The sequence below is a fragment of the Gopherus flavomarginatus genome, chromosome 8 (genome assembly GCF_025201925.1).
Source record: "Gopherus flavomarginatus isolate rGopFla2 chromosome 8, rGopFla2.mat.asm, whole genome shotgun sequence".
Taxonomy (NCBI): Eukaryota; Metazoa; Chordata; order Testudines; family Testudinidae; genus Gopherus; species Gopherus flavomarginatus.
In genome coordinates this window covers 13513955-13541477 of record NC_066624.1, presented here as the reverse complement: position 1 = coordinate 13541477, position 27523 = coordinate 13513955, and the positions used below count along the sequence as shown (strand labels likewise).

At 44.2% G+C, this 27523-nt stretch overlaps 2 protein-coding genes and 1 long non-coding RNA gene across 5 annotated transcripts; 2 read left to right on the top strand and 1 right to left on the bottom strand.

The window, feature by feature from the left end:
- Window positions 1–327: 327 nt before the first annotated feature.
- On the top strand, window positions 328–11954 carry NKRF (NFKB repressing factor). Of its 3 annotated transcripts, none has more exons than XM_050964496.1 (4): window positions 722–813; window positions 6565–6660; window positions 7022–7158; window positions 9438–11954. In XM_050964496.1, the coding sequence occupies exons 3-4, from the start codon at window positions 7038–7040 to the stop codon at window positions 11417–11419; spliced, it is 2103 nt and encodes a 700-aa protein (XP_050820453.1). In that variant the 5' UTR covers window positions 722–813; window positions 6565–6660; window positions 7022–7037; the 3' UTR covers window positions 11420–11954. The 3 variants fall into 3 exon arrangements, with proteins under 3 accessions (XP_050820452.1, XP_050820453.1, XP_050820454.1); XM_050964497.1 differs by having other exon boundaries at window positions 726–813; window positions 6552–6660; XM_050964495.1 differs by lacking the exon at window positions 6565–6660 and having other exon boundaries at window positions 328–813.
- A 1940-nt stretch (window positions 11955–13894) lies between these two features.
- Window positions 13895–14943, top strand: LOC127056573 (uncharacterized). Its single transcript, XR_007775850.1, has 2 exons — window positions 13895–14264; window positions 14345–14943. It is a non-coding gene; the product is annotated as an uncharacterized LOC127056573 (long non-coding RNA).
- A 26-nt stretch (window positions 14944–14969) lies between these two features.
- Window positions 14970–27205, bottom strand: UBE2A (ubiquitin conjugating enzyme E2 A). Its single transcript, XM_050964561.1, has 6 exons — window positions 26903–27205; window positions 26493–26573; window positions 25907–25932; window positions 18922–19011; window positions 17248–17336; window positions 14970–16350 (listed from the first exon to the last, which is right to left on the bottom strand). The coding sequence occupies exons 1-6, from the start codon at window positions 26944–26946 to the stop codon at window positions 16222–16224; spliced, it is 459 nt and encodes a 152-aa protein (XP_050820518.1). The 5' UTR covers window positions 26947–27205; the 3' UTR covers window positions 14970–16221.
- Between the last annotated feature and the right edge of the window lie 318 nt (window positions 27206–27523).

Here is a 27523-nt window from a genome sequence, read left to right as displayed (position 1 = left end):
CCACCCCCGGCGCCGCCTGAGGCTCCCTCCCGAGGCGGCTTCTGCCTCCCGCGTGCACCGCCCAGCGCGGCCCCTCCGCAGCTCAGGGCCCCTGGCAGCGCGGCCGCTGGCTCGTGCCCTTGGCCTGCCGCGTTTTGGCCCCGGCCCGCGCGGCCGCCATGTGCAGCCCCCTCCAGCTCCCAGCGCGGGGCCCCCCCGGCTGCCGCACGCGCCTCGGGGCGCCGCTAGGGGGCGCTGTGAGCGGGGCCCGGCCCCTCTCGCGATCTCTTGATGTCACGCCCACGTGACGAGCGTGTAACAAAAAAAGGTTACAGTGTAACGGGGTGCAGGCGGCGCGCGAGGGGCCCGGCGCGGGGGTCGCGGCCGCACGTGGGGGGCGCGGAGCGTGCGCGCGGGGCCCGCCCCGGGATCTCCGGCTCGGGCCGGCCTCTGCTCCGCCCGGCTCGGGCCGCACGTGGGGCCTGGCCCTCCCTGTCCCCGCAGGCCGGGAGCCGGGCTCGTGCCGGCTCGGGCGGACAGGCTGGCCGAGCCGATGGCTGGCGGCTGGATGCTGCTGGGCGGGGATTTCCTGACCCCGCAGCCGCCGCCGCTGCCCCCGGTGCCGCCCCCGGAGCAGCCGCCACCGCCCCCGGAGCCCGAGGCGGTGCCCGAGCCGGTGCTGGAGCAGTGGCGCCAGTACCAGGAGAGCGACCGGCACTGGGGGCTGCGCCGCCACTTCATCCTCCGCCACCTGGCTAGTTACCCGGGCGCCGCTATCGACCAGCTGCTGTCGCTCTCCGTGCTCTGGACCAACCACGTCTTCATGGGCTGCAGGTGAGGGGGCCCGCGGTGGGGATCCGGCTTCCTGGGGGAGGGACGTTTCCTTCCCGGTGGGGGGGGAGATGGCCTTGGGGCTGCCTGGATGGGGCCTCGGGGCCGGTTTTTTCCTTCCCAGTCCGCGTTGACAGAAGCGTGGGGAAGTGACAGGAGGAAGCGGCCGAGTCAGTGGGTTTCTTCGTTCACTCTTCTCCAACCGGGGCTCATTAGCCTCGGTCCCCGGCTCCAGTCTACATCTCAGACCCGATTTCCCGTTGTGTTCCTCCCCATCCTTTCTGCTCCCCTCCAGATCCCACCTTTCCTTTCAGTGCCTTCCATGCTGCCCCCTCCACTCCCCCGTTGCTCGGAAACCTCCTTCCATAATCCATTCCTGAAGGCTCCCATTCACTGAACTCATACTGCTCCTTAACCCCCTCTCAGACAATGGAGTTACACGTACCCCTCTAGACATGAATGGAAAAGGGGGGGTGGCTATATTATTATTTTATAACACCCTTCCAAAGTGACTGCCCACTGGAAGTTCTTCAGAGTCCATTGGAGAGTTTCTTGCAACATCAGCAATTCTGAGTAGAGCAAACCAAGCTAAGCTTCAAATATAAGATGATGATGATGGACACACTTTAAGGATGCCACCAACACGACTTCTAGGGCAAGTGATAATATGGACACCACCTGCAAAGAGAAAAAGAGAGCAACCTAAAGAAATGTTACACAGAAAAATAAAGAAGTGAAATCCTTCAGCATGACACCCAGAAGCCTGAACAGACCAGCACAGGACTGAAATTAATGATGGAAATTGGGGGATGCTCTATATACCTGAGGGTGCGGGAGAATAAAGAAAAATAAATGGATGAGGCACTCGGACAGAAGGAACTCTCATCATCTAAAGCCTTTTTCCTACTATGAGCACTGCATGGGTCCAGATCTCCACCTGGACAGAACTTGTAGCACGGACTGTGGGGCATGAGCCACATGTGGCTCTTTTGTGGTTAAAGTGCAGCTCACGGAGCTCCCCAGGCTGCTCCCCTCTCATTGTCTTCCTAGCAGACTGTGGGATTGGAGCACAGGACCTCTGCCTTGCAGGAGGATGGTGGGGTAGGGGCTTCTGCCCAGCTGGAGGGGAGACTTGGGGCTTCCATCCTGCGGGGCACACCTGCTGGGGCTTGGGGCTTCAGCAGGAGCAGGGCTGAAGCCCTGTCAGGTGCCTCTCTTGGGGCTGAGGTGTGCCTTGGCTCTTGAACTTCTGAAGATTGTCGTGTGCAGCTCAGAAGGCCAGTATGTTTGGCTACCCTGTCATAGGAGAATGAGGGCTGAAATGGTGGACTTGATAGTGGAGATATAACGTACACCTGAGGCAACGGCATCGGTTGTAGATACACAGTTACTCTCTTTGGGCAGACTTGGTGGGTTATATAATTAGTGTGAACCCATTCATTTTTTGTAAGTGATGCTGCAGAAGTGCATTTTTAGGAGTGACTTTGAATGAGTGTGGAGCCCTCAGGAATAGATTTTGGAAGGGGCAAAGCCATAAGGGGCAGCACAGAAGAAGGCATGGAGAGATTTGTGAAAGTGTCATCAAGGTAAGCATCATATGAAGAGCAGAAAGGAATTGGGGGAATGCAAAAGGAAATCATATCAGAAGAGTAGTTGGGACCCGCGTAATGAAGGGCCTTGAAAGCAAAGAAGAGAAATTTAAATAGAATGTAATAGAGAGAGAATACCAGTTGATTCCGAAGTCTGAATATTCCTCTCTTGACTATTAATTTACAGATGCTTTCTTTTTTAGTTATTCTTTTTGGTGCATCCCACTTTCCGGGCCCTAGCATAATGCTGCATACTTGAGATGTAAATGCTAGGAGCAAACTGAATATTTCCTTGCTGTTTTTTATCAAATACTAAACAGAATCAGTTTTTAACACATCACCTCCCACAATGTAGGAACTCAGTGTAGGACAGTGTTTCTCAGCCTTTTTGATACCAAGTACCTGCTTTCTGCCTTCCTAATCTGTATCAGGCCAATCTCAGGGACTGGTGCTGGTCCGTGGAGGGATGATTAAGAAACATCAGTATATTGAGAACCTGAAACTGACCTGAAAATAAAAGTGAAACTGGTCAATTTCCCTTGTTCAAGATGAGAAAAATGCAAAAAGTAAGCTATATAAATAGTGAAAAGTAAGCACCTAAAACTGAATATTCTGGCTATGTTAAAACAGACTTCAGTAACGGAAGAGCTATGTAGTTGCTATCCCTAGACATAGCAATCATTAACTTGTGGAAACCACAATATAGTAACTAGGATACTGTTTTAGATTTCCATATACCTGCTAGTCAGAATGAAAGGGCTGCTTTCCCTGTGTACTTTGACTGACATTTCTAAAGTTAATGATTTGTAGGGGTGGGGGATAAAGAAATTAAAGAAAAATAGGAATTTCCTGATGACTTAAAAGTATAGTGACTAACTTCAGTGAGGCAGGTAATACTTAAGCAAAGCTCTGAAATACTAAAAGATAATTTAGACTTTAAAATTTAAGATTTGTTAAGTCTTCTTATGAGCAGGGGCGGCTCTAGCCATTTCGCTGCCTCAAGCACGGCGGCACGCTGCGGGGGGCGCTCTGCCGGTCGCTGGTCCCACGGCTCCGGTAGACCTCCCGCAGATGTGCCTGCCCGCAGCAGGCGGCTCCGGTGGACCTCCCGCAGACGTGCCTGCGGGAGGGTCCGCTGGTCCCGCGGCTCCGGTGGACCTCCCGCAGATGTGCCTGCGGAGGGTCTGCTGGTCCCGTGGGACCAGCAGACCCTCCCACAGGCACGCCTGCGGGAGGTCCACCGGAGCCGCGGGACCAGCGGACCCTCCCGCAGGCACGTCTGCGGGAGGTCCACCGGAGCCGCCTGCTGCCCTCCCGGCGACTGGCAGAGCGCCCCCTGTGGCATGCCGCCCCAAGCATGCACTTGGCGTGCTGGGGCCTGGAGCCTCCCCTGCTTATGAGGCCTAACTTTAGTAGACGCTTCTCATAGTTTGTCTGAATTTCAATTAACCGTCTTAGTTGGGATCTAAACATCCCCTGCAGTGTTCACAATCCAAATGTTTCACTGTGCTAGTGTGAGACAGCCAGAAAGTGAAACTGGTTATGTTTTTTATCATTTAATCCATATGCAAATAACATGAATGGCACATTGTGTTTTAATATTTAACACTTAGACTGGAAGCTCTTTGGGGCAGAGACTTTTTATTCTATGTCTGTACACCACCTAACATAAATGGAGTCCTGATCCTTGACCGGGGACCCTACCACAGCACAAATAATCATAGCCTCACGCTGTGTTAACAGCAGATTTAAGGAAGCACTTTATAGTATATTAAAAAAACCCATGGTATTTAATCTGATGATGTCCCATTAACCCATTTTCAATCATGGTTGCATGTTCACCATCTCTTTAAAAACTGCTAGGCCTAAAGTTGCTTATGGAGCTAGGATACCGATTATCGTTATTAATGAAATACATGCAGACTGACTCCTGCACTTGTATGGAACCCTGCTGTGATGCTGCTGCGTGCAGGTGCAGGTGGAGGTCCATGGAGGGATGGTTAAGAACCATTGGTATAGGGAGAACCTGAAACTGACCTGAAAACAAAAGTGAAACTGCATGCATCTCAGTGCAGGGCACTATCTGTCATGTGACTGGTGCCAAGGAAGACCCAGTTACTGAGGAATTACTTGTGGATTACAGAATGGGCAACCTTTATTATTTCTTTGGCATTTTTACTGCCGTCTTACAAGGCGGAATAGGCATATTTAAATCAGTTACATGAGACTAAAATGTCCCCTGTCTGCGCTGGAGATTTCTTTATTCATTTCTTCTACCTTGGCCCGACACAGGCCTTAGGAAGGCTGTCATATCTTGAATAATGATGTTACTGAACTCTCTTAATGCGTAAACAGTGCTGCACAGAACTCACAAAAAATAGGGTTACTTTCCCTGAAGAGCTTACAAACTCTCAGATGATGCGCAAGGGAATAGTTCAGATATGAGATGGTGCAGACACTGTCAGTCAAGAGATTTGTGCAGGAAATCTTCCCGAAAGATACTGTAGTGAGGTGCAAAATTAACATGCCATACAGTGGTTGTATGGACAGAGGAGGAGAATGGCATGTGACTCTATTATGAAATATAGCTGTATTTATGTATTATGAAAAAAAATTCTAATCTAAAATGGTCTTTGCTGCCAGGCAAAGTGGAGGGGGAAGTTTGCTGTTTAAATTATATTAACTAATACTTTGTTCAAGCCCTGATTGTTAATGTTTCCCAGACACCTGCTAGTGAGAGGATTGACCCATTAGCTAGAAGTAGTTCTTGGACCCTTGTGGTTGGATGCCATCTTTCGTATCATCCTCTAGCCGAAAGGGGATAAAGTTTAAGTTCCAACCCTCCCTTTGGTCCTGTTGGTAGAGAAAAAGGACTTCCATTTTTCCACCTCCTGGCTGTTGTGGGTGCTCTATGTCTCCCCCTGCTGCCATTTTTGGGTCCCTCTGTGCCTGCCATTGCTGCTGAGGCTGCTTCTGATTTTCTCAAGCAGCAGCATGAAATCGACCTGTTTCTTGACAGTTTTAATTGCTGCTCACAGGGTTCTAAATAGTAGCTGCTTGGAAGAGTGATGAGCAGCAGTGTAGGTATTGCAGTGTCTCTGCAGACTCAGGAAGAAGTTACTGTCTCAGTTTGCATTCAGAGAGCTTGCTCTTAATATTTAAACACAGGAAAGCTGCTAACATACAACCAGTGAGTAGACTTTCCATACACATGTAGCACCAGTTTTGAAAAGCTAATCAAAGGCCATTTGCTTAAAAAAAATATCTCTGGCTTTTGTTCTCAGAACCTAATGATGACTTCAGTTTTTGTCTGCCTTGATAGACATAAGATGCTGACCTGAGCCCCTGCTTAATTTAAATACCAGCCCTGTGGTAGAACATTGTATCCTTTCTATACTGTGATGGAATATCTACAGCACATGGCTTTATGCAGTGTTTTCAGGCCATCATCCTTTGTTAGAGATTTTTCAGTTCAGCTTTTTTCATCTAAATATACTGAAAAGATTTAGTAAACTACAAGAGCTGGAATTCTGTAACACTGATGAATTCTGCTAGATTAGAACTGCAAATTATTTTTGCAGTTCTAATGCAACATTCTTTTGCAGCAGTAACCAGACTTCAAGTAATGCAGGACTCCTTATGAAATAACACTATCATACCGTCACTTTTGTGGCAGTGGGATTTGAAATGTTGCAGCGACATAAATGCTAATTTAGAAATAAAACTGTTGTTTAAAGTAATAATTGTTAGTAAAAAGCAGCTGAGTTCCTACAGTAAAAACTGAAGCGTTCCTTAGCTGCTGTCTGACATCAGTGATGGCAAATGTCTGGTGACATGTCACAGATTGTCGCTAAGCTTTTTGTCTAGGCTAGCGGCAATGAGGCACTGTTTCAATACTGTTCTGACTCCACTAAATTAAAACCCAGTACATTAACCTATGTTCCTTTTCTACTGCCACTTACATTTTCCTTGTTGCTGTATTAAGTGGTACGTTTCAATAGCAAATCCTTCAAAGGGAGCTTCAGTTTACTAATTCAAAACTCCATTCATTTAATGACTTGCAATGAATGATTGGCAGAATATTTGATGCTAAGATATGTGAGTTTTGTTCAGAAACTGTATGAAAAGTAGTGACTTGTTGCCTTATTACAGATTTTTTCCACAGGGCCCCAGTTCTCCAAGGAGAGCCACACAGAGAATCTTCCGATTCTTTGGGGTTCCACACAGCCACATAAATCTGCCTTCATGGAATTGATGACAGGTTCAACATAAACTTTCACCACCATTTATTAGAGCCTGATCCAATGCCAGTAAATGTTGACTTTAATGGGTATTGGATCAGGCCAGGTTTGACCAGAGTTTTGCTTGTAATATCACAGGCAGCTTTCTAGTCCCAATTTAACTTAATTAGGAAGTATCCACAAGCTATGCTATATTGTACAATATATTTCACACAGGCATATTTTTCCTTGTGTGAGATGGTGAGATCTTGCTGTCTGCATGGTTGCAAATACTGAAATCTTGGTTGTAAAGACACCAGGAGTTTGGTACTGGAAGTGGGAGAGGTCTGGTAAAAACCTGGAAGCATGTTCTAATGTGATCTGTCCTTGAATGAAACACAGGTATGGCTCGCAAGTTATGGAGAAAGTCCTCAAGATGGCTGAAGGCATCGATATTGGGGAGATGCCATCATTCGAGCTGGTACCTCCTGCTAAGCCACCAAAAAGACCCTACTCTCCATCTTGCTCTCCCTATCCCAGTGAGTATATTTGCTTGCATAACAAAGGGGACCTCATTCTCTGTTGCTGCTTCAGATATGATTTTCGGATCACAGGAACTGCAACTGCAGAACAGACCCGTGTCTGCCTCTGACTGTAGCCAGCAGTGGATGCTTCAGTGGGGAGATGACAGCAGGCCAGATAAGCAGTGGATAACTTAGTGCACAGAGTTACACCACAAGCAGGCTGGATTTCTCCTTCACCGCAGCTGGTGGCTGGCTTATGGTAGAAGTAATCAGAGTTGTGGTGGCTGGGGAACTTGCAAAAGTTTTAAAGCTTAAGGATCTGACTTAGATATCAGGGTGTTTTTTCCACTGATCTCGGATGAACTGGGTTATGATAAATATGCTGCAACAGAAGTGTCTCAATGTACATGGCAGCCTGACCCATATTAGCATGACAGGTTAGCATTGGATCAGATTGTTCTTTCTAAGTGCTTGAGATGGCCTTTTGCTTCACTGGTGAAGTCACGGGCCTGGCATGTGGGGCATGGGAGTTAAATCTTTTACAGTCGTTTGAACAGAATACCACTACTGGGGTGAAGAAAGGGTGCCCTTTTACTTACTGTATTTATGCATCAGATATTTAATTCTTCAGATTAGTTATACAGTGATTGTCTTCATAGTATTTGTTTTTGTAAAATTTGTGTCTTGTTTCTAATCCAGACAAATTCAAATTAGAAACGAGGCACAGACTTTTAAGGTGAGGGTGAAGTGGTGGATTCTTCCTCTCTTGAAGTCTTCAGATCGAGACTTTCTGGAGGCTATGTTTCAATATCAATTATAGAGCACTTTTCACCAGATCTTTACAAAGGAGGTCAGTACCATTGTCCCCATTTTGCAGACAGGGAAACTGAAGCACAGAGAGGTGAAGTGAGTTGCCACAGTCACTGACAGAGCTGGGGATGGCACCCAGGTCTTCTGTGTCCCAATCCAGTGCTTTATCCAATAGGAAACACTGCCTTCCAAAATTTAGTCTCACAAGAGTGACTGGGCAACAAAATGGCAGATGAAATTCAATGTTGATAAATGCAAAGTAATGCACGTTGGAAAACATAATCCCAACTACACATATAAGAAAATGGGGTCTAAATTAGCTGTTACCACTCAAGAAAGATCTTGGAGTCATTGTGGATGGTTCTCTGAAAACATCCACTCAATGTGCAGCGGCAGTCAAAAACACTAACAGAATGTCGGGAATCACTAAGAAAGGGATAGATAATAAGACATAAAATATCATATTGCCTCTATATAAATCCATAGTACACCCACATATTGATTATTGTGTGCAGATGTAGTCACCCCATCTCAAAAAAGATATACTGGGACTGGAAAAGGTTCAGAAAAGGGCAAAAAAAATTATTAGGGGTATGGAATGGCTGCTGTATGAGGAGAGATTAATAGGACTGAGGCTTTTTAGCTTGGAAAAGAGATGGCAAAGGAGGGATATGACGGAGGTCTATAAAATCATGAGTGGTGTGGAGAAAGTAAATAAGGAAGTGTTATTTACTTCTCGTAACACAAGAACTAGGAGTCGCCAAATGAAATTAATAGGTGGCAGGTTTAAAACGAACAAAAGGAAGTATTTCTTCACACAAACACAGTCAGTCTGTGGAACTCTGCCAGAGAGTGTTGCGAAGGTCAAGACTATAACAGGGTTCAAAAAAGAACTTGATAAACTCATGGAGGATAGGTGCATCAATGGCTATTAGCCAGGATGGGCAGGGATGATGTCCCTAGCCTCTGTTTGCCAGCACCTAGGAATGGGTGACGGGATTAATCACTTGATGATTAGATTACCTGTTCTGTTCATTCCCTCTGAAGCACCTGGCATTGGCCACTGTCAGAAGACATGATACTGGACTAGATGGACCTTTGCTCTGACTCAGTATGGCCATTTTTATGTAAGTTACTGTGCTCAATATAGGAGTAACTGGAATTGTTTACTGAGTGTTATGTAGGAGATCAGACTAAATGATCTGATGGTCTTAAAATCTGTGAACCCGAGTAGTATCAAAACCACCTTTTTACATAGCAGTAGGTGAAGTGGAAATACTTCTGCAGTATCTTGCCTATGAATGAAAATTCCACCTATCTATTGCATACATCTTCAAACAGAAAATCTTGGTATCTGTGATGTGGGGAGCGGGAATTCTGTACTCAAAAACTTAACTAGTTACTGCTGGTGATCGTACTGTACATACTCCCTCCGTGTTGTAGAACTTACTTTTTTAATGCTGTAAATTTCACTCATTCCGTAGATCCAGAGCCTCCCAAAAAAGTCCTTCCCAGGTTCCGCGTGAGACCTCGTTTTGAGCCTGTACACTTTGTAGCCAGTAGTGAAAAAGATGAAAGAAAGGAAGAGCCTTCAGACAACCAAACACAGGAGTCAAACAAGGATGCAAACACAAACAGCACTGCCCAGTCAGTCGAAAACTATGTGGATTTTATTTTTAACAGTTTCAATACCCAGGAAGCAGATCCCCAGTTCTCCAACTCGGTGGGTTTTGGTTATGCAAGTAGCCAGACAACCGCCACCAGTGTGGTTTTGAACAGCATGGACACTACCCAGAGTGGTGCTCCACAACTTTCCACTTCCTCTTCAGTTCTCCAGTCTTCATCAGATACTTTCCCTCAGTCAGTTATCACAGCAAAGCAGTATTTTATTGACAAACTCTCAGCAGCAATCTGGAAGAATCTTGCTAACCCAGATGCTAACACTGGGACTGATAAAATTAACTATACATATTTGTTGACTCGGTCAATTCAGGCATGTAAGACAAATCCTGAATATATTTATGCTCCTCTAAAAGAAATTGCCCCTGCCGACCTCCCAAAAAATAAGAAGCTTCCAACAGATGGCTTTGCTTGTGAAGTGAGATGCCAAAATGTCTACTTAACCACTGGTTATGCTGGCAGCAAAAATGGATCCAGGGATCGAGCCACAGAATTAGCAGTCAAGCTGTTGCAAAAGTCTGTGGAAGTTAAAGTTGCTCAGCGGAAGTTCAAACATACTTATCGAGAGGACTTAATAGTGTGTGAGTCTGGCACATGCCCGCAGGAATTGCCTCCTGCTCTCAAACAGCTTGACGATTTTCTAGCTGCCAACAAAGATTTTTCATCTGGGCAGTCTGGTTCTGATCCCTTGCAAGGTTCTAGTAGTTCAACCAAACACTGGACTAATTTTGTCCTCACGGAAAATGCTAGCGATGCTATAGGGATACTTAACAACTCGGCTTCATTTAACAAAATGTCAGTTGAATACAAATATGACTTAATGTCAAACCGCTCCTGGCGCTGTAGAGTGTATTTGCAAGACCACTGCTTAGCCGAGGGATACGGCAGTAAGAAAACGAGCAAACATGCAGCTGCAGATGAGGCTTTGAAAATTCTTCAAAAGATGCAATCCAATGTGTCACCCATCAAAACAACCCAAGTTCAGAAAGTGGGCTGTTCATCCCGGAGTTCTGGCAAAAAGAAAGACCTGAAGGATCTTGTTATCTATGAGAACTCTGAGAATCCCGTGTGCACACTGAACGACACTGCTCAGTTCAACAAGATGACAGTGGAGTATGTCTTCGAAAGGATGACAGGAATGCGGTGGAAGTGCAAGGTGATGCTAGAAAATGAGTTCATTGCTGAAGCCGTTGGGGTTAAGAAATCTGTGAAGCACGAGGCGGCGGAGGAAGCTGTGAAAATCCTCAAAAAGACACAGCCGACTGTCGTCAATAACCTGAAGAAGGGCACCATCGAAGACGTCATCTCAAGAAATGAGATTCGGGGCCGCTCAGCGGAAGAGGCTTTCAAACAGAAGATTAAAGAAGACAACATAGGGAATCAGATTTTAAGAAAAATGGGCTGGACAGGTGGTGGGTTAGGGAAAGATGGTGAAGGGATACGAGAGCCTATTGCAGTGAAGGAGCAATTTAAAAGGGAAGGACTCGGGCTTGATGTGGAAAGGGTGAACAAAATTGCTAAAAGAGATATTGAGCAGATCATTCGAAATTATGCGCGCTCAGATAGTCATGTTGACTTGACTTTTTCTACAGAACTTACCAATGACGAGCGGAAGCAGATACATCAAATTGCCCAAAAATATGGTCTTAAAAGTAAATCCCATGGCCAGGGCCATGATAGATTCTTGGTGGTAAGCAGAAAGAGACGTAAGGAAGACTTATTAGACCAACTGAAGCAAGAAGGCCATGTTGGACATTATGAACTTATTATGCCTCAAGCTAACTGAGCTTCATGGTGTCCAATTTCTTTGGTGAATGCATAAAGAGATGGAGTTTCCTAGATCCCTAATTAAAGAAACAGATGCTGCATTTTCTTCTTGTGGGATATATTATTGTTTTACTTTGTTCATTTAGTTTCTAAAACTTTATTAGAGAAAGAACTTACAAAGTTCTGTCCAATTGTATTAGCACAACCCAGCAGCCAATAGTGCAGTTACTGTATGTGTCTTTGATATTACTTGTTCCTTCACATTTTAATAGTTTTGTAATAGCAAAAACACATGCCCAACGACAAAAAAATTGACACCATTTAAAAGTATAGTTCCCTTATTCTTTTTGTCCCAGGAAAGAAATTTTGCCTTTTTGAAAGCAGAGGAAATGCAGTTCAGAGGAAAAAAATATGTAAAGTTGGTATTAACTACAATAAAAATAGTTTTATTTCCAGAAAAAAAAACCAGGATTTGCCACATTTTGTATGTATCTTAAATTTTGTGTGAAACCTCAATTCTGGAAGAGTTAGCAAAGTAAAATGTCTCTACCATGTGTGTGTGGTTGTGTGTGTATGTATGTATGTGGGGAAAAGTCTTTAACCAGCTGAACAATTCAACTTTCTTTATAACTAGTGTTCCAGTTTATTCATAAATTTTCTGCTATACTGAGAATTAATGAATGCACCCTAATCAACTTTGTACTAAACTGAGTTAATGCTGGAAAGATTTTTACCTAGAAGTACTGCTTGACACGTGCAAATGCCACGGTGGCATGTAAAAACCTATTTTTACTTTGACTCTGAGCTCTTAACCCTGAGCAAAATCAAATTGTGCTTCATTATTTCTATCCACTACACTAATGTATCTGTGCTTGTGTATGTCAAGGAGAGATTCACAAGTAAGTCTTGTGCTGCTCCAATACGTGGTTTGAGTGTGGAGTGTCTCCAGGACTGGCCCGCCAGGGCTAGAAGAGCCCTCTGCCTGAAGAACAAATAGTTGGCTGCTACAAGACACCATTTTTGGGATGTGTCCTTCCACCATTGCTGAACTTTTGGGAACCTTCCAAAAACCAGTCCCTGAGCCATGCCTTGTAAAACAGATTAAAAATCAACCTCTGGGTGAGGCAAGTGTAAATTCTCTTTTGGTGCTGCTTGTTCAGATGGGACCTACTGTGTCTTTTCCAGCTTGAATATCTGATTCACTCAGCCAGCTATGATAGATATTCCTTAGTAGCCACTCTCCTGTTTGTCCCTGTGCTTCAGTTTATCATTCCTGCCTCCCATATCTGCCTCTCCATCTGTTTACATTGCCCTCTAGGTCAGTCCATCCTCCTGTGTTGCCTTTTATACCCTTGGCTTTGAGGAGAGGGGGAGTGGCCCCAACTGGCACTGCAGAAGATCCTGGTGGCTCATGGCACAGGCGGTTTGAATCTCACAGGTGTGAAAATAGAGGCTCATCTTGAAGAACTTGTTACAGGTGAGTAGCATTCACTTAGGAATGAACAAATGCCCCCGTGCCATCCTTGTTTTCATTAGCACATCTCAGCCCATCATCCTGGGGCTTGTTCTGCTAGCTAGGTCCCCTAACTTGGCAGTGGTTCTGCAAGCACGTTCTCTTCAGATTCATGCCACTTGCCCACTTTCTCCTCTCCCTCTGAATTCTACTCTCAAGGGTTTTGGGAATTGGTACTAAGGGGGTTGGGGACTGCATGGCATTTTATAATACCTCTAGTACTGGTGTCTCACTCCCCTAACAGTTACTGCTTTTCCAGCAGGTTTCCAAGACACTAACTCTGGGGAGTATGGCAGAGGCAACACTTGCAGAACCACAGTTCCTAGTGAGCAGCCCTTTTCCTGGAAAGTTGTGGTAGGGGTAGAGGAAACTGGCTAAATAGAATGGTGTTTTCACAAAGTATGCATTTGGTATAATGTGCTGGAAATATTTTATCCCTGAACTCTCTCAAGTATGAGCTTAGTCAACAGGGCAGTTGCTGAGATTTCAGTTGAAACTTCAGGAGAGCTGCTCAGCAGTCATCCTTGCGCTAAGGATTTGAGAGCCCCGAGCTTTTGCATAGCTATATCGATTGTAAACTTTTTTGGAGGGCAGGAACTATACATCTTATTTGTCCAGAATCTGAGACATTATGGAAACTACTTAACACTTCCTTCCTATCACTGTTCACCTACTAATTTAAACACCTGTTTTAAGCTGTGATGATGCTATAGGCCTGTCTGGTTTAAGTGTCTGGATCACCTTTAATTTATTTTCAATGACGTGGGGGCTTCTGCACTAAAAATACTGAGGTGCTTCAGTGAAGACACTACATATGCTGCAGGACTTCTGGTGGCATAAGTATTCAACAGGTGCTAACTAGGTGGACTGAGAATTCTCCCATCAACTTTGTGCTGTCTACACTGGGTGTTAGATCAGTTTAACTGACCTGGCTTAGTTGTGTGGATTTTTCACATCTTTGAATAATGTAGTTAGTTTTATTTATATATATATATATATATATATATATATATATATATATATATATATATATATATATATATATATAAATAAACTGACTTTCTACCTAGCTTAGTTTCCATGATACTCTCCCAAGAATCAAAATGTGAATTAAAAATTCATTTGCCAAGAGGCTTAGACTTTGATCTGGTGCTGTTACAAAAGGGATATGCTTTGGCAGATGCAGAAAGCACCACAATAAATGTAGATATTTAGTGTATTTGTAGCATGATATACTCATCCTGATCTTGCTCAACTGTTAGTGTACACAGAACCTAAACTTGGTGAGACTGGGTCTATTTAAATATAGTAAGTGGCTGTATAGTTTAAACCATTGCAACTTCTGCTGTAGGTAGAGCGCTAGATATCCATAGACCATTTGGCAGGGGAGGGGTGGCTGTATAGTTTAAACCATTGCAACTTCTGCTGTAGGTAGAGCGCTAGATATCCATAGACCATTTGGCAGGGGAGGGGAGAAGGGTGTCAGGGATTGATGTGGATCCAAATTTTATAGCTAAAGCCCTGCAAATCTACAGCCAGCTGCTTTAGATCCATGGATCAATCAGCTATAGATACAAATTTTGCATATGCACAGGGCTCTAGCTATGGGTGTTTATTTTAGGACTATCCCCCTGAAAGCTTGAAACTGCATTACATAGATCCAGCATGGGTGACCATTGCACAAGTTTAAACTGTCATTTTCAATACTCTTCGTTGAAGTGTAGATGATGCTGCCACTCTGACCTACTCTTCCAGCATGTGTAATCAAGTACGCAAAACTTGAACAGGTCTGCAAGATGAAGTAGCTGTATCCTTTTTGTGAACAGATAGGCCTGGATAACTTAAAACAGACCTGGAGAGCTCTGTAACTTCTCTGGCTCAAAGAGAAACTGTCAGTCAAATAAGAGAATATCACATGACCCACAGATGTATACTTAGCTTAACTGAATGATAACCCTTTGAACAACAAAACACCATCTACTTCCAGGGATCTAAACCAATAAATGTTAGCTTCCACTACCCTTGTAAAATAGATCTCTTGCTTCTTTATACAATAAAGGATATAAGGTTACACTTTTATTTACAAGTTTTGAAAAATGTACAGTTTCTTACATGGGTTACTTATGCAAAGTTATACTTCAACAGACCAATGTGCACATAAGACATGGGGACAGTTTAGGTCTCATCCCACACTGCTGTTTAAAAAGGTACCACCTCCAAAAGAATGTAAATCCAAACTCACTATACCTTTTCAAACTTGGAAAGATATTTTCATTAAATGGGGTGAAAACAAACAGGCACGTAGCTGTTGCTCTCACACACAGTACCCCCACTAGTAATTTACAAAGAGCAGGAACTGCACAGCCTCAAGTGCCCCCTCTCACCATTCTTAACTCACTTTCCACTAGAGTGTTGTATGCTGGAGATGTTTTCACTGTTGCAAGGGAATCAAGTACTAATGAACATGATATCCCAGCTTTGATGCATTTTGTTTTTTCCTACTTTTTTTTAATACTCAAAATAGCAAAGTTAACAAGATTTTGAACTTAAGTACAACAGCTCATATGGGTATATCCAGTCAGTGCCTCACTGAGAGGACTAAAGTAACCTATTTCATCAATATCCTCATAGGCATATCCTTTAAAACCCTATTTCTGTAAATAAAAAGGAGGTACTTTGCATGTCACCTCAAGTACCATAACAGTAATCATACCTTCTCTTACACCTGAAGTGCAGAAGTAGCCACTATCTCCCATTTTCCACTATTTGATTAGTTGGATCAGAATCAATTGTTTTGTATTTCTAAACAGTTGACAACCCAGTAAGACTAGGGAAAAAGGTTAATTCTTCCTGCAGTACTTACAAATGCAGTGGGGTCTAAAACCAACAGTAGAGGTAAGTGACCAGCCTGGACAGATCAGCACTCTAGTAATATCAGTTAAAAATGTATATACGTATATAAACATCCCTTTTATCAAGCTACACATAAGCATCACTGTGTATAACACAATTACAATTAAAAGCTTAGTGTACACTACAGAAATGCACAATACTGCCCTAAGACTGGAGAAGAGGGACCACAAAAAATGAATTCAGTAATTTTGCAAGTAACCCACGTACAGTACATTTGACTTCAAAATGGGTGCTTTCTGATGTCCAAGGAAGGGAAGCTTCAGCAAGGGAGAGTGGCAACAGCACAACAGCTAGTTTGCGTTCAAAGTAAATGCAATGATGCTAGGAGGAAGATGACTCAGACACTTCATATATATTTTCCTCATCACCAGAGTGTTCATTTGCATCATCCAGGGTCAACAATCACGCCAACTCTGTTCTACTATTGCAGAAACCCGTTTTTCATATTCCCGCTTATTCTCTTGGTATAGTTGAGCTGCTTGACTGTTTGCTGGACTGTTGGGATTCGGCTCATCCAACAGAGACTATTAAACAAAACAAAAAATCCTGTCAGTTTTCTAGGTAAAACACTTGAAAACTTATTTCCAGTAATTAGTTAAAAAAAAATTATGTCATGTGTTCCTCCTGCTCACTCTACTCAAGCAGTGTAACCACAAGATACTGCAGTGTATTCTGGGTTATTTGGTATTATTACAGATACACCTGTACCCCGCTTTAACACACATTTGGGTATAATGCAGTAGAGCAGCACTCGGGGGACGGGGCTGCGCGCTCTGGCAGATCAAAGAAAGTTCAATATAACGTGGTTTCACCTATAATGCAGTAAGATTTTTTTGGTTCCCGAGAACAGCATTATATCAGGGTAGAGGTGTATTAAATCCTCATCTTTCACATGAGACATATGAAATATGTAACCAGTGTTTGTTACTGTAACACCATTCCCATTATAGGTTCTAAAGTCTCTCCCCGGGTTTAACCTTCCCCAATTAGATTCAAATAACCAAGCACCTAATGTAAGACCTGATGAACATAACTGTCAGTTGGTACTTAACTCTCTCCCTACCAGCCCTCCATCAAAAGACTCCCTGTAATTGATTAGAATCATTAGCAAGGGTAATCAATTGTGTGTCAAGGTCCAGAATCCAGGGAAAATATAACACAGAGTAAATAATCTGACGTACACCAGATCCTTTTGAATCTGGTGGTTTGGATTTGGCCCAAACTCCACTTATTGCCTACCCCTGCATTAGACTGTTTAAGTTTGTTGCTTGTTCTTAACATAAAGAAAGCAGAATGGTAATAATTTGTGGTGAAAACTTTAAACTGTGCTCATGACCAGATTTTCACCATTAACTGAAATTTGTCACAGCAACTTTACATGCATGTCTAGGATTACAATAAATGCTGGGAAGTCATTTTACCTGTATGGATGTTAAGATGGAGGACACATCATAGGTAGGACTCCAACGATTCTGAAGAATATCCAGACATATACTACCATCTGCGTAGACTAGAAGAGGGGTTAAAAAAAATTGTTGTATAACAGCAATATAAGGTGTGATAACACTGAAGATAGGGTTTAAAAAAAAAAACACAACAAAAAAACAGAAGTGCCACACCAAATTTTTGCCAGCATTACTCAATCTTCAGAAACCTAAATAGTGAAACATACATTAGAACAAGTTAATGACAGTCACAAGCCTTACAGAGTTTATATCTGTTATCAACAGAAAAATATGATCCCCAATCTCTTGAGGAAAAAAAGTCAGACTTGTTGCTAAGGAGAGTTGCCTAGAAATTATGTAATATTTTTAGATGCTTATTCAAAAAAAAAAAAACAAAAAACAAACACACACAACACCAAACTTTCTTCCCTGACTCGCTCCATTGTGACCTCACAAGGGGCTATGAAGAGGTCTCTACCACACTACTTCAAGCAAGGATTAAGTAACAGAAACAAGTTTACTTTGAAGCAACAATTGTTTTCATGCAGGTGACTCTAGTAACTAAACAAGGAACAGAGAAGCAAGAAATTGTTTAAAGGTGGTCTTTCCACTCACTAATTTAAGGAACCCCCACCACCAATAGTGCATTTGATCCATACCTTGTTAGCAACTAAACATGAAAGTTTTATGGTGGTTCTATTTTTATTCATGTACCCAGCAAATGTTTAATGAAAAGCCTTTGGAATTAGAAGAGTTATGCAGGCCACAATGCCATATTGTTAGTCAGTAGCTACAGCTGGAAGCAAGCATAGATTAAGGAATGCAATCTGACATTGAATTGAAATATCCACTCCTGAAGGCAGCCACTGAAACAGAGAAAAGATCTAGCTAGCTTTGATTGTACAAGCCACATTTCTGAATGCATCTGATGTTATAAGCCACCATCGTACTGAAGCATAGACAGAGCTGTTGAGAGAGACATGTTCCACAGAAAAAGGTCAAATTCAGCTCAAGTGATTAATGTAAACTTTAAGAGCACAGTTATGCCTGTAAATGTTAACATGTATTTACAAAGATTATTTTGCATGAGGGCACAAGAGGACAAAGACGATCCCACTGAGTTTTTTTTTCCCCCTCTTTCAAAAAGGGAAATCTATGTAGTAAAGTCATAAAATGGAATGCTGTGACCTCAAGCATTTGTGTTTTTAAAACAAGGATAATGTTCATGTAAGAGTCTACTCATTCTGGTTAACTGAATTAACCAGACTTTGTGTAAACCAACACGATTCCCTTCCCTCCCCATCTCTCAGTGTGGAAGGCCTCTTTGTCCTCAAAGCCAGAGGAATTCCCTGAGCAAAAGATGTTTAACCAGAAATACAGTAGCCAAATAACATGGGAGCCTAAGGGATTCACATGCTCCATAAGAGTTGTGAATCAAGGGAGTGTGTACACACACTACTCTGAGTACTACTTGAGACATGTCCAATCCCTGCTCCCTCCTGTATCAGAATGAGAGCTAGTTCACTTGTTACATAAAAACAAAAGTTTATAAAAAGACTACACTGTCTAATTAGCAAGCATTATCCCTTACTGTAAGTGCTGTAATAAGCCACAAACCACAGAATGATTGCATCTTATATGGGTACTTACCATTTGGATGAAACATTTTAGAGACAAATCTAACAGTAGGTGGCTTATTTGGATATTCTTCTGTGAATTCTATTGTAAGTTTGAAAGTTCCTGGAGTTGAAAGAGAAAATTATAAATAACTTTTTGTTCAAGGACATCTATATGCTTCACAAGGGATGGGCAAGTATCCTGCATTTATAGAGAGGTCCAATGTGTTATCCCAACGTCACACACAAAGTTGGAAATAGAATTCAAGCTGTTCAGCTCCACCATTCCTCTGCTCTAAATCCTAGACAATGCCTCATATTTTGAGCAGCCTCTCCCGATAAGAGAATAATATTCGCCATTATTCTCTTATGCAGAACTGTCCTAGTCAGACTATTCAGAAATTTTAGGTGAGGAAATAAGTCCATCCTCAGTATCCTTCCAAAGATCTAGTTCTCTTTATAATACCTCTTAAACAACCGTTTTTTATGCATCCAGATGTTTATGCAAGTCAAGATTGCTCTTCCCTGCAAAACAGATTCCTAATGTTCCATTCCCAACAATACATAATTGGACTTTTTTTTTTTTAAGCTTGATGCTTGTAATATTTTTTAGAAATCACATTTCTAGAAGCCTAATGCACTTGTGACTTCCCTTGGACATCAAGTGGTGTGGAACCTTTCTGCAATATTACCATGGATTCCGCAAGTAGACAATCTGCCTTGAGGAGCCAATATGAAAAAGTTTTGGAGAGTCAACTATCTGCCAGCCATTTGGTGTAATCAGAGCAACTCTGTATGGCTTGAGACTACCAAAACTTGTGCCCCTTAAAAACGCGTTAACATGAGCCACAAGAATTGAGATGGTTAAATCCTTTGAACCCAACCACCTTAACATAGCTTCTGCTCATACAGGCTATTTTTGTCTCTCTCCTAAAGCTATGATGACCTGGGAAAATAAGTCAGTCAGCTAAGCTGCAGACAAGCACAGTCCCACGTATCGTGAGTGCTAGCAAAAATTCAAATAGGACTGAGTGAGTGATGAACTCTAGGAATGCCAATCACTTGGAAGTAAATACACTGAGCCTTTTTTACAGTACTGTCCTTGGTCCATCAAATCAAAAAAACCAGACATTGTGTAGTATACAGAAAGAGGTTAAAACAGCCAAAAACAACATACGAAGCTAAAAAAATACCCTCTTTACAATGGAAGTCTCATGTATCTGAGAGATATCCTTGTACCATCTATCAGTGTCAGGTTAGCATGTACAACCGGTTGCCATGATTAAGGGAAACTCTGCAATTTTACTTTTCTTGTAATGCACCTTCTTCCCGCTCAATGATAATCTATTTAGATCCAGAGAGCTTTTAAAAAAAAATTCATGTATACTCAGACATTATACTAGTTTTTATTAGTATTAATTTGTACACATTTAAATGGTATTTGCCAAATGGGAAGAGTGTTTTTAGCCAAATGTTAGCTGTTCTAGAAATCTTCAAGCATCAAGGGAGAGCCAAGGAGTATTTTTATGTCAGCTCCTTTCCCTTCTGTCAGAGGTCAGCAGAACTAGCATGGTAGGATGCCTGTAGCTTGTTCCTATAAAACAGCAGCATTAGTTGTGTTTCTAATATGCAGGTGGCAAGTGCACAGAAACCCAAAACCCTTGAAGTGCAGTGATGGAGAGAGTAATTTCCTGATCTTGCACTTTCTGTACACAGGCTGGTTATAAAAAGCAGCATCTTGATTCCAATGCCATTTAAAGCTCAGATGTTAGTATGACATGATGTATTTTTAATTTATGGAATTACATATACATTTTTACAATTACTGGGAATCTAGGCTATACTACACAAAACTGACATCATTAGGGAATCAATTCCAACATTACCCTGTCTAGCTGTTTAGATATTGCTCATCCTAGGAAAGGAAAGTAATGAAGTCTCATTTGTGTCCACAAGCAGAAGATAGACCTTGTTAAATAGTAACATCAACACACAATGCTTTTTAGTGGTGTTCCATTCCTAATGCTCTTGATTTGAGGTTTAGGAAGGAGAATCAAGCTGGATTGCCAACTCTACTACAAGCAACACTTCTTATAGACTGTTTGGGCAGCAAACAGATCACAAAATGGGTAAGCATCTGGCTGAAAAATGAGCACAAGCTACCACAAATGGTGTGCCTATGACAAACATCAAGGGGTTCTCAAAATACATCTCTAAGAAATGACTAGCATTATTCTAGAACAGTGGCGAGAATGTAAAGAGAGAGTGGAGATGCCAATCAGCCAAGAAGAAACAATATCAAAACCCATTTTAAACAGATCCTACTGCCAGGCTGTTGAGGAAAAAAGGCACCCTGATGTCCTGCTTAACATAGTGAGTTTAGTTACTCAAACAAGCCTGTTGTAAATCAAAAATGCATTTATTTAGTTATTGTGAGCCTTTCTCAGTGCACTCATTTATCTCTGGTTCTACCTGAAAATATTTTCATAGCCTCTCATAGAAGTTTCATTGTTTGGCCTAACTAAAGACACATTACCACTCTGAAGTTTTCATGACTCAGACTGCAAGTCACTCATATTTAAAGGCTACATGAACAAAATAAACGTCGTTCTGCAGACCATACTCTGAATAATAAGGGGAAGAAACATAAGAAAAAGAATAAGATGGTAGCTTATGCAACAGTCTTATAAACATATGGTAAGGCAGATGCATGGTCCTCTTTCAAGGGCCAACAACTTAATCTCCTGAGGCAAGCAATAGATGATGCATTGCCTAGGATGAGACTACCTTGACATGACTTCCAAGTTCATGGGTGAACTAAGGGTGGCTAAGTCAGCTACAATAATGAGCAGTGCAGACCACCACTAAACATGATTTGTATTACCTCACATGGCAACGGAACGAAAAACTGGATGGACCTATAAGGTTCAGTGCACCTCACATAAGCCACCAAGGACCTTTGAAGTCGGGCATCCAGAGAAGGGCCTCACCAGAGGTATATAAACACAGAAAGGATGCAGGCAGGACAACAGATCCTGTAAATGGAATTCTCACTATGTTGGATGAGATCTTCTGAGATTCTTGCAGCACCAATTTAATCCACCATGCACCAGATTCTACAGAGTTAGTCACTAAACCCCAAATCTCACTTTGCCAGCTAACACTGTCGCCAGGAAGTGATCCGACACCAAAAATCTTGGGCTTACAAATAGTGAGTGATCCAAAAGAAATGCATCAACTTTGTCACAACCACATTAGTCCCAGACACTCTGGTTTTTAATATGGGATTTAAAAGTACCAACCCCTGCATGAGCTCAGAGGAAAAAGGCTGTGGAGACACTGATATACCTTTGACTAGTTCATGAATAGCTGCCAGACAAACCTGAAGAGTTATTAAATTACTCAGGACAGGCAAAGGAGAGAGTCAGGTACTTATGTGAAGTAAACTAGTCTACATGGGCCTACTTCCACACTTGAAATCTTGTCAGTGTACAAATAAGCCATCCTGGCTTCTTGAAGGTCATTTAATTAGAGACCACATGCTTATAAAGCTTCCTCTAGACAGGACCCAAAAATTCAGATGGAGCAGCTTAAGTCTGAACAGAGTGAGGTGGCCTGGTTCTGAGTGATCACTCCTGGCCACATTCAGACCGATGGTATCTGTAGTACAGTTAAGAACTGTACCCGTCTGAACCAGTACAAGATGAACCATTTGTCTCTCTCCTTAGCATAGCCAAGGTTTTTGCTGTACGGTTCCAGCAGAAAGTTAAACACTTCCGTCCCTAGCAAACTGAGATGTCTCTGGCTCAACCAGTTTTTTTCCTACCATTACCAGAGTCTGTAGTTTAGGTGAAAAAGAGAGATCCATTAGTGACCCCACCTCTTTCCTCCTTGTGGATAGCGAGAGACAGCTGTCCTCTGGGAAAAATGTATTCCTAATGAGGTATCACATACTCCAACCAAGACAAAAACATTCAGACTGGTTTGATGCCTAAAATTAAGTCTGGCCGTCTGTTGCTGGTAAAAGAGGTGCTGCAATGAGCTGCCAGACCACTAATAGTCCAGTATTACTGAAGAAAGCATTCTTAGACTCAGGTCTTACTAAGCCAGAATGGGTGTAAGAAACTAAACACCACTACACTAACTTTAGGTGAGAGGTAGAACACAAGATAAAGGCACCACTTAGCTACCCTAGTAGTACCTGGAGATATCAGCACCAACATTTCTGTGCTGCAGGAAGTAAATATATGCTGGTGTGTCCCAAGATATTAAATTTAAAAAGACTATTTCCCACACGCTGCAGTCAGGAAAAATTAGTAAAGATGCTGTTACTCCTGACTCAAGTATGAGATGGGAATCCCAGTGGGCACCAGTGCCAGAGTACCTTCCAAGGAACAATCCAGCAGGCACCAAGGTGAAGAGACGGTGCCAAGACTATACGCTCTGCTAAAGCTCCCAAAGTGCTAGGATATCAGCACGACGACACTTAAAAGCACACACAGTGAATGAGCACCAGTCCCAAGTAATGCCAGAACCCACTCAGCCCCAGGTCTAGATCCAAGCACAATACTTCCAAAAAGCTGTTCTACCACCTTCAACATACCAGTGGGAATACTGATGCCAAAAGTCCTTAGCAACTAAACTTGTCAGGTACTCTGACACTGAGCCATAGAGCTAGGAGGAGGAGACTCCAATGTTTCAATCTGCGGGAGATACAGAGGAGAGAAACCCCCAGGTATTAACCCATTCCATTAGAGACAGTGCACCAAGAACCTGGGCCTCTGAGCAGTTCTGGTAACATTAGCATACCAAGCTCAAGGAGGCAAAAGGGAGTTTATCTGGCCTTAAACAGTTTCATAAATTGAGAGGAGATCCCTAGCAACAAGCACTGCAGAAAAAGAAAAGAAAAAAGGATATCCAGCCTCCAAACTAAGGCACAATTAAAACTGAGGCAGCTCCTGGGATGAGCTTCTTGACAGATCAAGGATAAAAAGGAAGTGGCTGAAATACTGTTGGGGTCTGAGGTACTGGAAAGTTAAAGCATGCTCAGTAAGACAAAGCCTCAACCTGGCCTGCAAGGTGTCCTCAGAGAGTCAGGCCATGTCTACATCTAAAGTTTTGCAGCGCTGGTTGTTACAGCTGTATTAGTACAGCTGTATAGGGCCAGCGCTGCAGAGTGGCCACACTTACAGCAACCAGCGCTGCAAGTGGTGTTAGATGTGGCCACACTGCAGCGCTGTTGGGCGGCTTCAAGGGGGGTTCCGGGAACGCGAGAGCAAACCGGGAAAGGAGACCAGCTTCGCCGCGGTTTGCTCTCGCGTTCCGCGAACCCCCCTGCAAACCGCAGGGAAGGAGACCTGCTTGCTCGGCGGTTCGGGGAACGCGAGAGCAAACCGGGAAAGGAGACCCGCTTCGCCGCGGTTTGCTCTCTCGTTCCCGGAGCCACCCAGCAAACCGCAGGGAAGGAGACCTGCTTGCTCGGGGCTCCGGGAACGAGAGAGCAAACCGGGAAAGGAGACCCGCTTCGCCGCGGTTTGCTCTCTCGTTCCCGGAGCCACCCAGCAAACCGCAGGGAAGGAGACCTGCTTGCTCGGGGCTCCGGGAACGAGAGAGCAAACCGGGAAAGGAGACCCGCTTCGCCGCGGTTTGCTCTCGCGTTCCCGGAGCCACCCAGCAAACCGCAGGGAAGGAGACCTGCTTGCTCTGGGCTCCGGGAACGAGAGAGCAAACCGGGAAAGGAGACCAGCTTGATTACCAGAGGCTTCCTCCTTCCACGGAGGTCAAGAAAAGCGCTGGTAAGTGTCTACATTGGATTACCAGCGCTGGATCACCAGCGCTGGATCCTCTACACCCGAGACAAAACGGGAGTACGGCCAGCGCTGCAAACAGGGAGTTGCAGCGCTGGTGGTGCCCTGCAGATGTGTACACCTTCAAAGTTGCAGCGCTGTAACTCCCTCACCAGCGCTGCAACTTTCTGATGTAGACAAGCCCTCAGAAGCATTAAGAGCTAGAGTTTGCCATAGGCTTTCAGCATGAGAACCAAGAACAATTAGAGTCCTGCACTGATCGTACCGTTAGAGTGTACCACTGTTTTCAGTTCATTTGCTTAGCTGATTTGACAGTATTTCATGTCTAGTGAGTTTCCACTATGTGTACTGGTCTTTCATACAGCATCAGTGAAGTGAAAACATTTTCAGAGATAATAAAGCCACAGAAATTGGCATAGGTTCTTAGCGGTAAGTTTATTATTTGAACCTACCTTAACTCTTAAAACTGACTAAATTTCAAGTTGGTGTCCTTTTAAGTTGACTAAAGCAAGGAAATTTAAAGTCAAGGGCAGAGTAGCCATTTATGAATAGAGCCTAGCTTTTGCATATCATGGGATGAAAAAGATCACTTCATGTATTAAAGGCATTGTGATAGAAGATCCAGTGAAGCACTGTCCTGACATACACAAGTTTGAATTTTCCTAACACCCTATAAGCTTAGAAGAGCATCCAATATGTACCCTTTTTTGTTTAACACAAACTAGGTTGACCATTTACATTTCAAGCATGAAAATCACCTGAAAAAATAACCCAGGGTTATGATAGAAATGCTAACAAATTATAACAGTGCTGTGACTAGACTAAGGACAAAACACAGCTGAAGACTGCATGCTGATCTGCATTTGTTTTTGTGCAATGAGATGGTAACCAGATTATAAATTTTCAAAAAAGTTCAGACTTTTTTGGAAAAGGAAAGGGAAGGAGGGAACATTCCAAGGGTCAGGGATGGAACAAAGCTAAATATCAATTTTAAGAGCCAAGTTCTGCTTTCAAATCTGCCAGGTGAATCTCAACTGATAGCACGTTCTCCTGACTTGTACAGAATTATCATTAGGAGAGCAAAATATCTAATCTAAACCTGTTGCAAGGACCCAGGAGAGTAACATTTTGAGATTGTGTCAAACTTTCATAGTTTAATCCTTTACACACACAGATAAGAACAGACAAGGGCAGGATTTTAACCATACTTACCATCTTCAAAGGGGGTCCCCTCAGGCCTGGAAAATAAATAAATAGAGTCATTCCACCACACACCCCCTTTACTTTGGTTCCTCCCCACCACAGAAAAAGGCTTTAAAGTGTTTCACAAATTTACAGACAAAAGTGCCCTGCTTCTAAATCTGTAACAGGGGTGGGGGTGGGGAATTATGTGCATGGGTGCAAGGGATTTCAATCATAGGGAGAGAAGTGGACCTGGACCCTCCCAATCTGTATTCCCAAAGAGTGCATAGACGGGAAATGGGGGAAGGGAGGCACACGTGTGTGTAGGAAGAGGTCTCCCTTTTCCTAAGGCTATTGGGGAGGGGATCAAAGGCCCCAACTTAACATTCACAAAGTGGGGGGCGCTCCTCCAGGTAACAGATCCCATGGCTACGCACGGAGACTGCCCTGACGTTCGCAGGGGACAGATGGGCACAGACACAAAACTCCCTTTTGGCGGCCACATGCGGGGCTATGGTGGAAGTCTGGGAAGCTGTGGGGCACGCGGGTTCGGCCCCAGCCCCACGCTTCCTCCCCGAGTGTGCGAGTCCCCCCCCGCCCGGCTCCCCTGCCTCACCCGAAGATGACCGCGTTCCACACCATGATGTTGTTCTCGGAAGGGGCCCCGCTCACCCCGGCCGGGGGATCCTCCTGCAACCTGCGGGGCAGAGATACAGACCGTACGTGGGACACCTCGTCACTAACCCCGCCCACGGCTTCCCCCCGCCCTCGCCGTAGCCCTCCCCTCAGCGAAGGACGCAAGTAGCGTAGGGAGCGAGTAACTCCCCTCCCCCACCCCGGTGAGCTGCGCAATAGCCGTACCCCAGCGGGTAGCTCCACTGTCGTGAGCAAGCCGCATAACCCGCAGCCAGACAGCGTGGCCCTGCGTTACGCAATCAGCGTAGCGCTCCCTATCCCGCCGCCATGTTAGCCTGCCCCCTCCTTTCCCGGTAGAGGCGCGGGCCCCTTAGCCAGCGGGCTCGTTACCTCTTGAAGTCCCGCATGAGGCGCCTCCGGGCCGGAGTTGACATGGCGGACTCAGGATTATAAGTCACTCATACACTAGCCCGCAGAAGGGAGATACGAACGAGGCGCCCACGACAACAGCGGCTGGATCCGACTGAGGCGGCGGGGGCTGCCGACAAGCGACACCGGCCTCTACCACTGTGCTGGAGACGCGGGGGGAGGCTTGGGCGGCAGCTACTACCTATTCCTGCGTCTGCTCCTGTTACCGGGCGATACCATTGCCGCGGAAGGGAAAGGAGCCGGATGCAGCTGAGCCAAATCAGACTCTACCACCAGGGGTGGCGGAGAGGTGGGAGTGAGGCAAGGAACCAGAGGACTGTACCACTGACACGGAAGCAGGGGCGCAGGAAGTGCTGACGCGGAGGGAGGGAATCTGCCCTCCATAGTCTCTGTCAGAGCGGTGCTGTGTGAGGCTCCCCCACGCCGGATCCACCCCTGGGCCCTGCATGTGCGGGTGGGGAGAGAAGCCAGCGGAGGGCGCTCTGACTGCTGGGCGGGAACAGGGTAGCGAGGTCATTTGCTTTACTTGGGGGTGGGGGCAAAGCGGGGTTTCCTCTCGCCGGGGGAGGGAGCAGAAACACC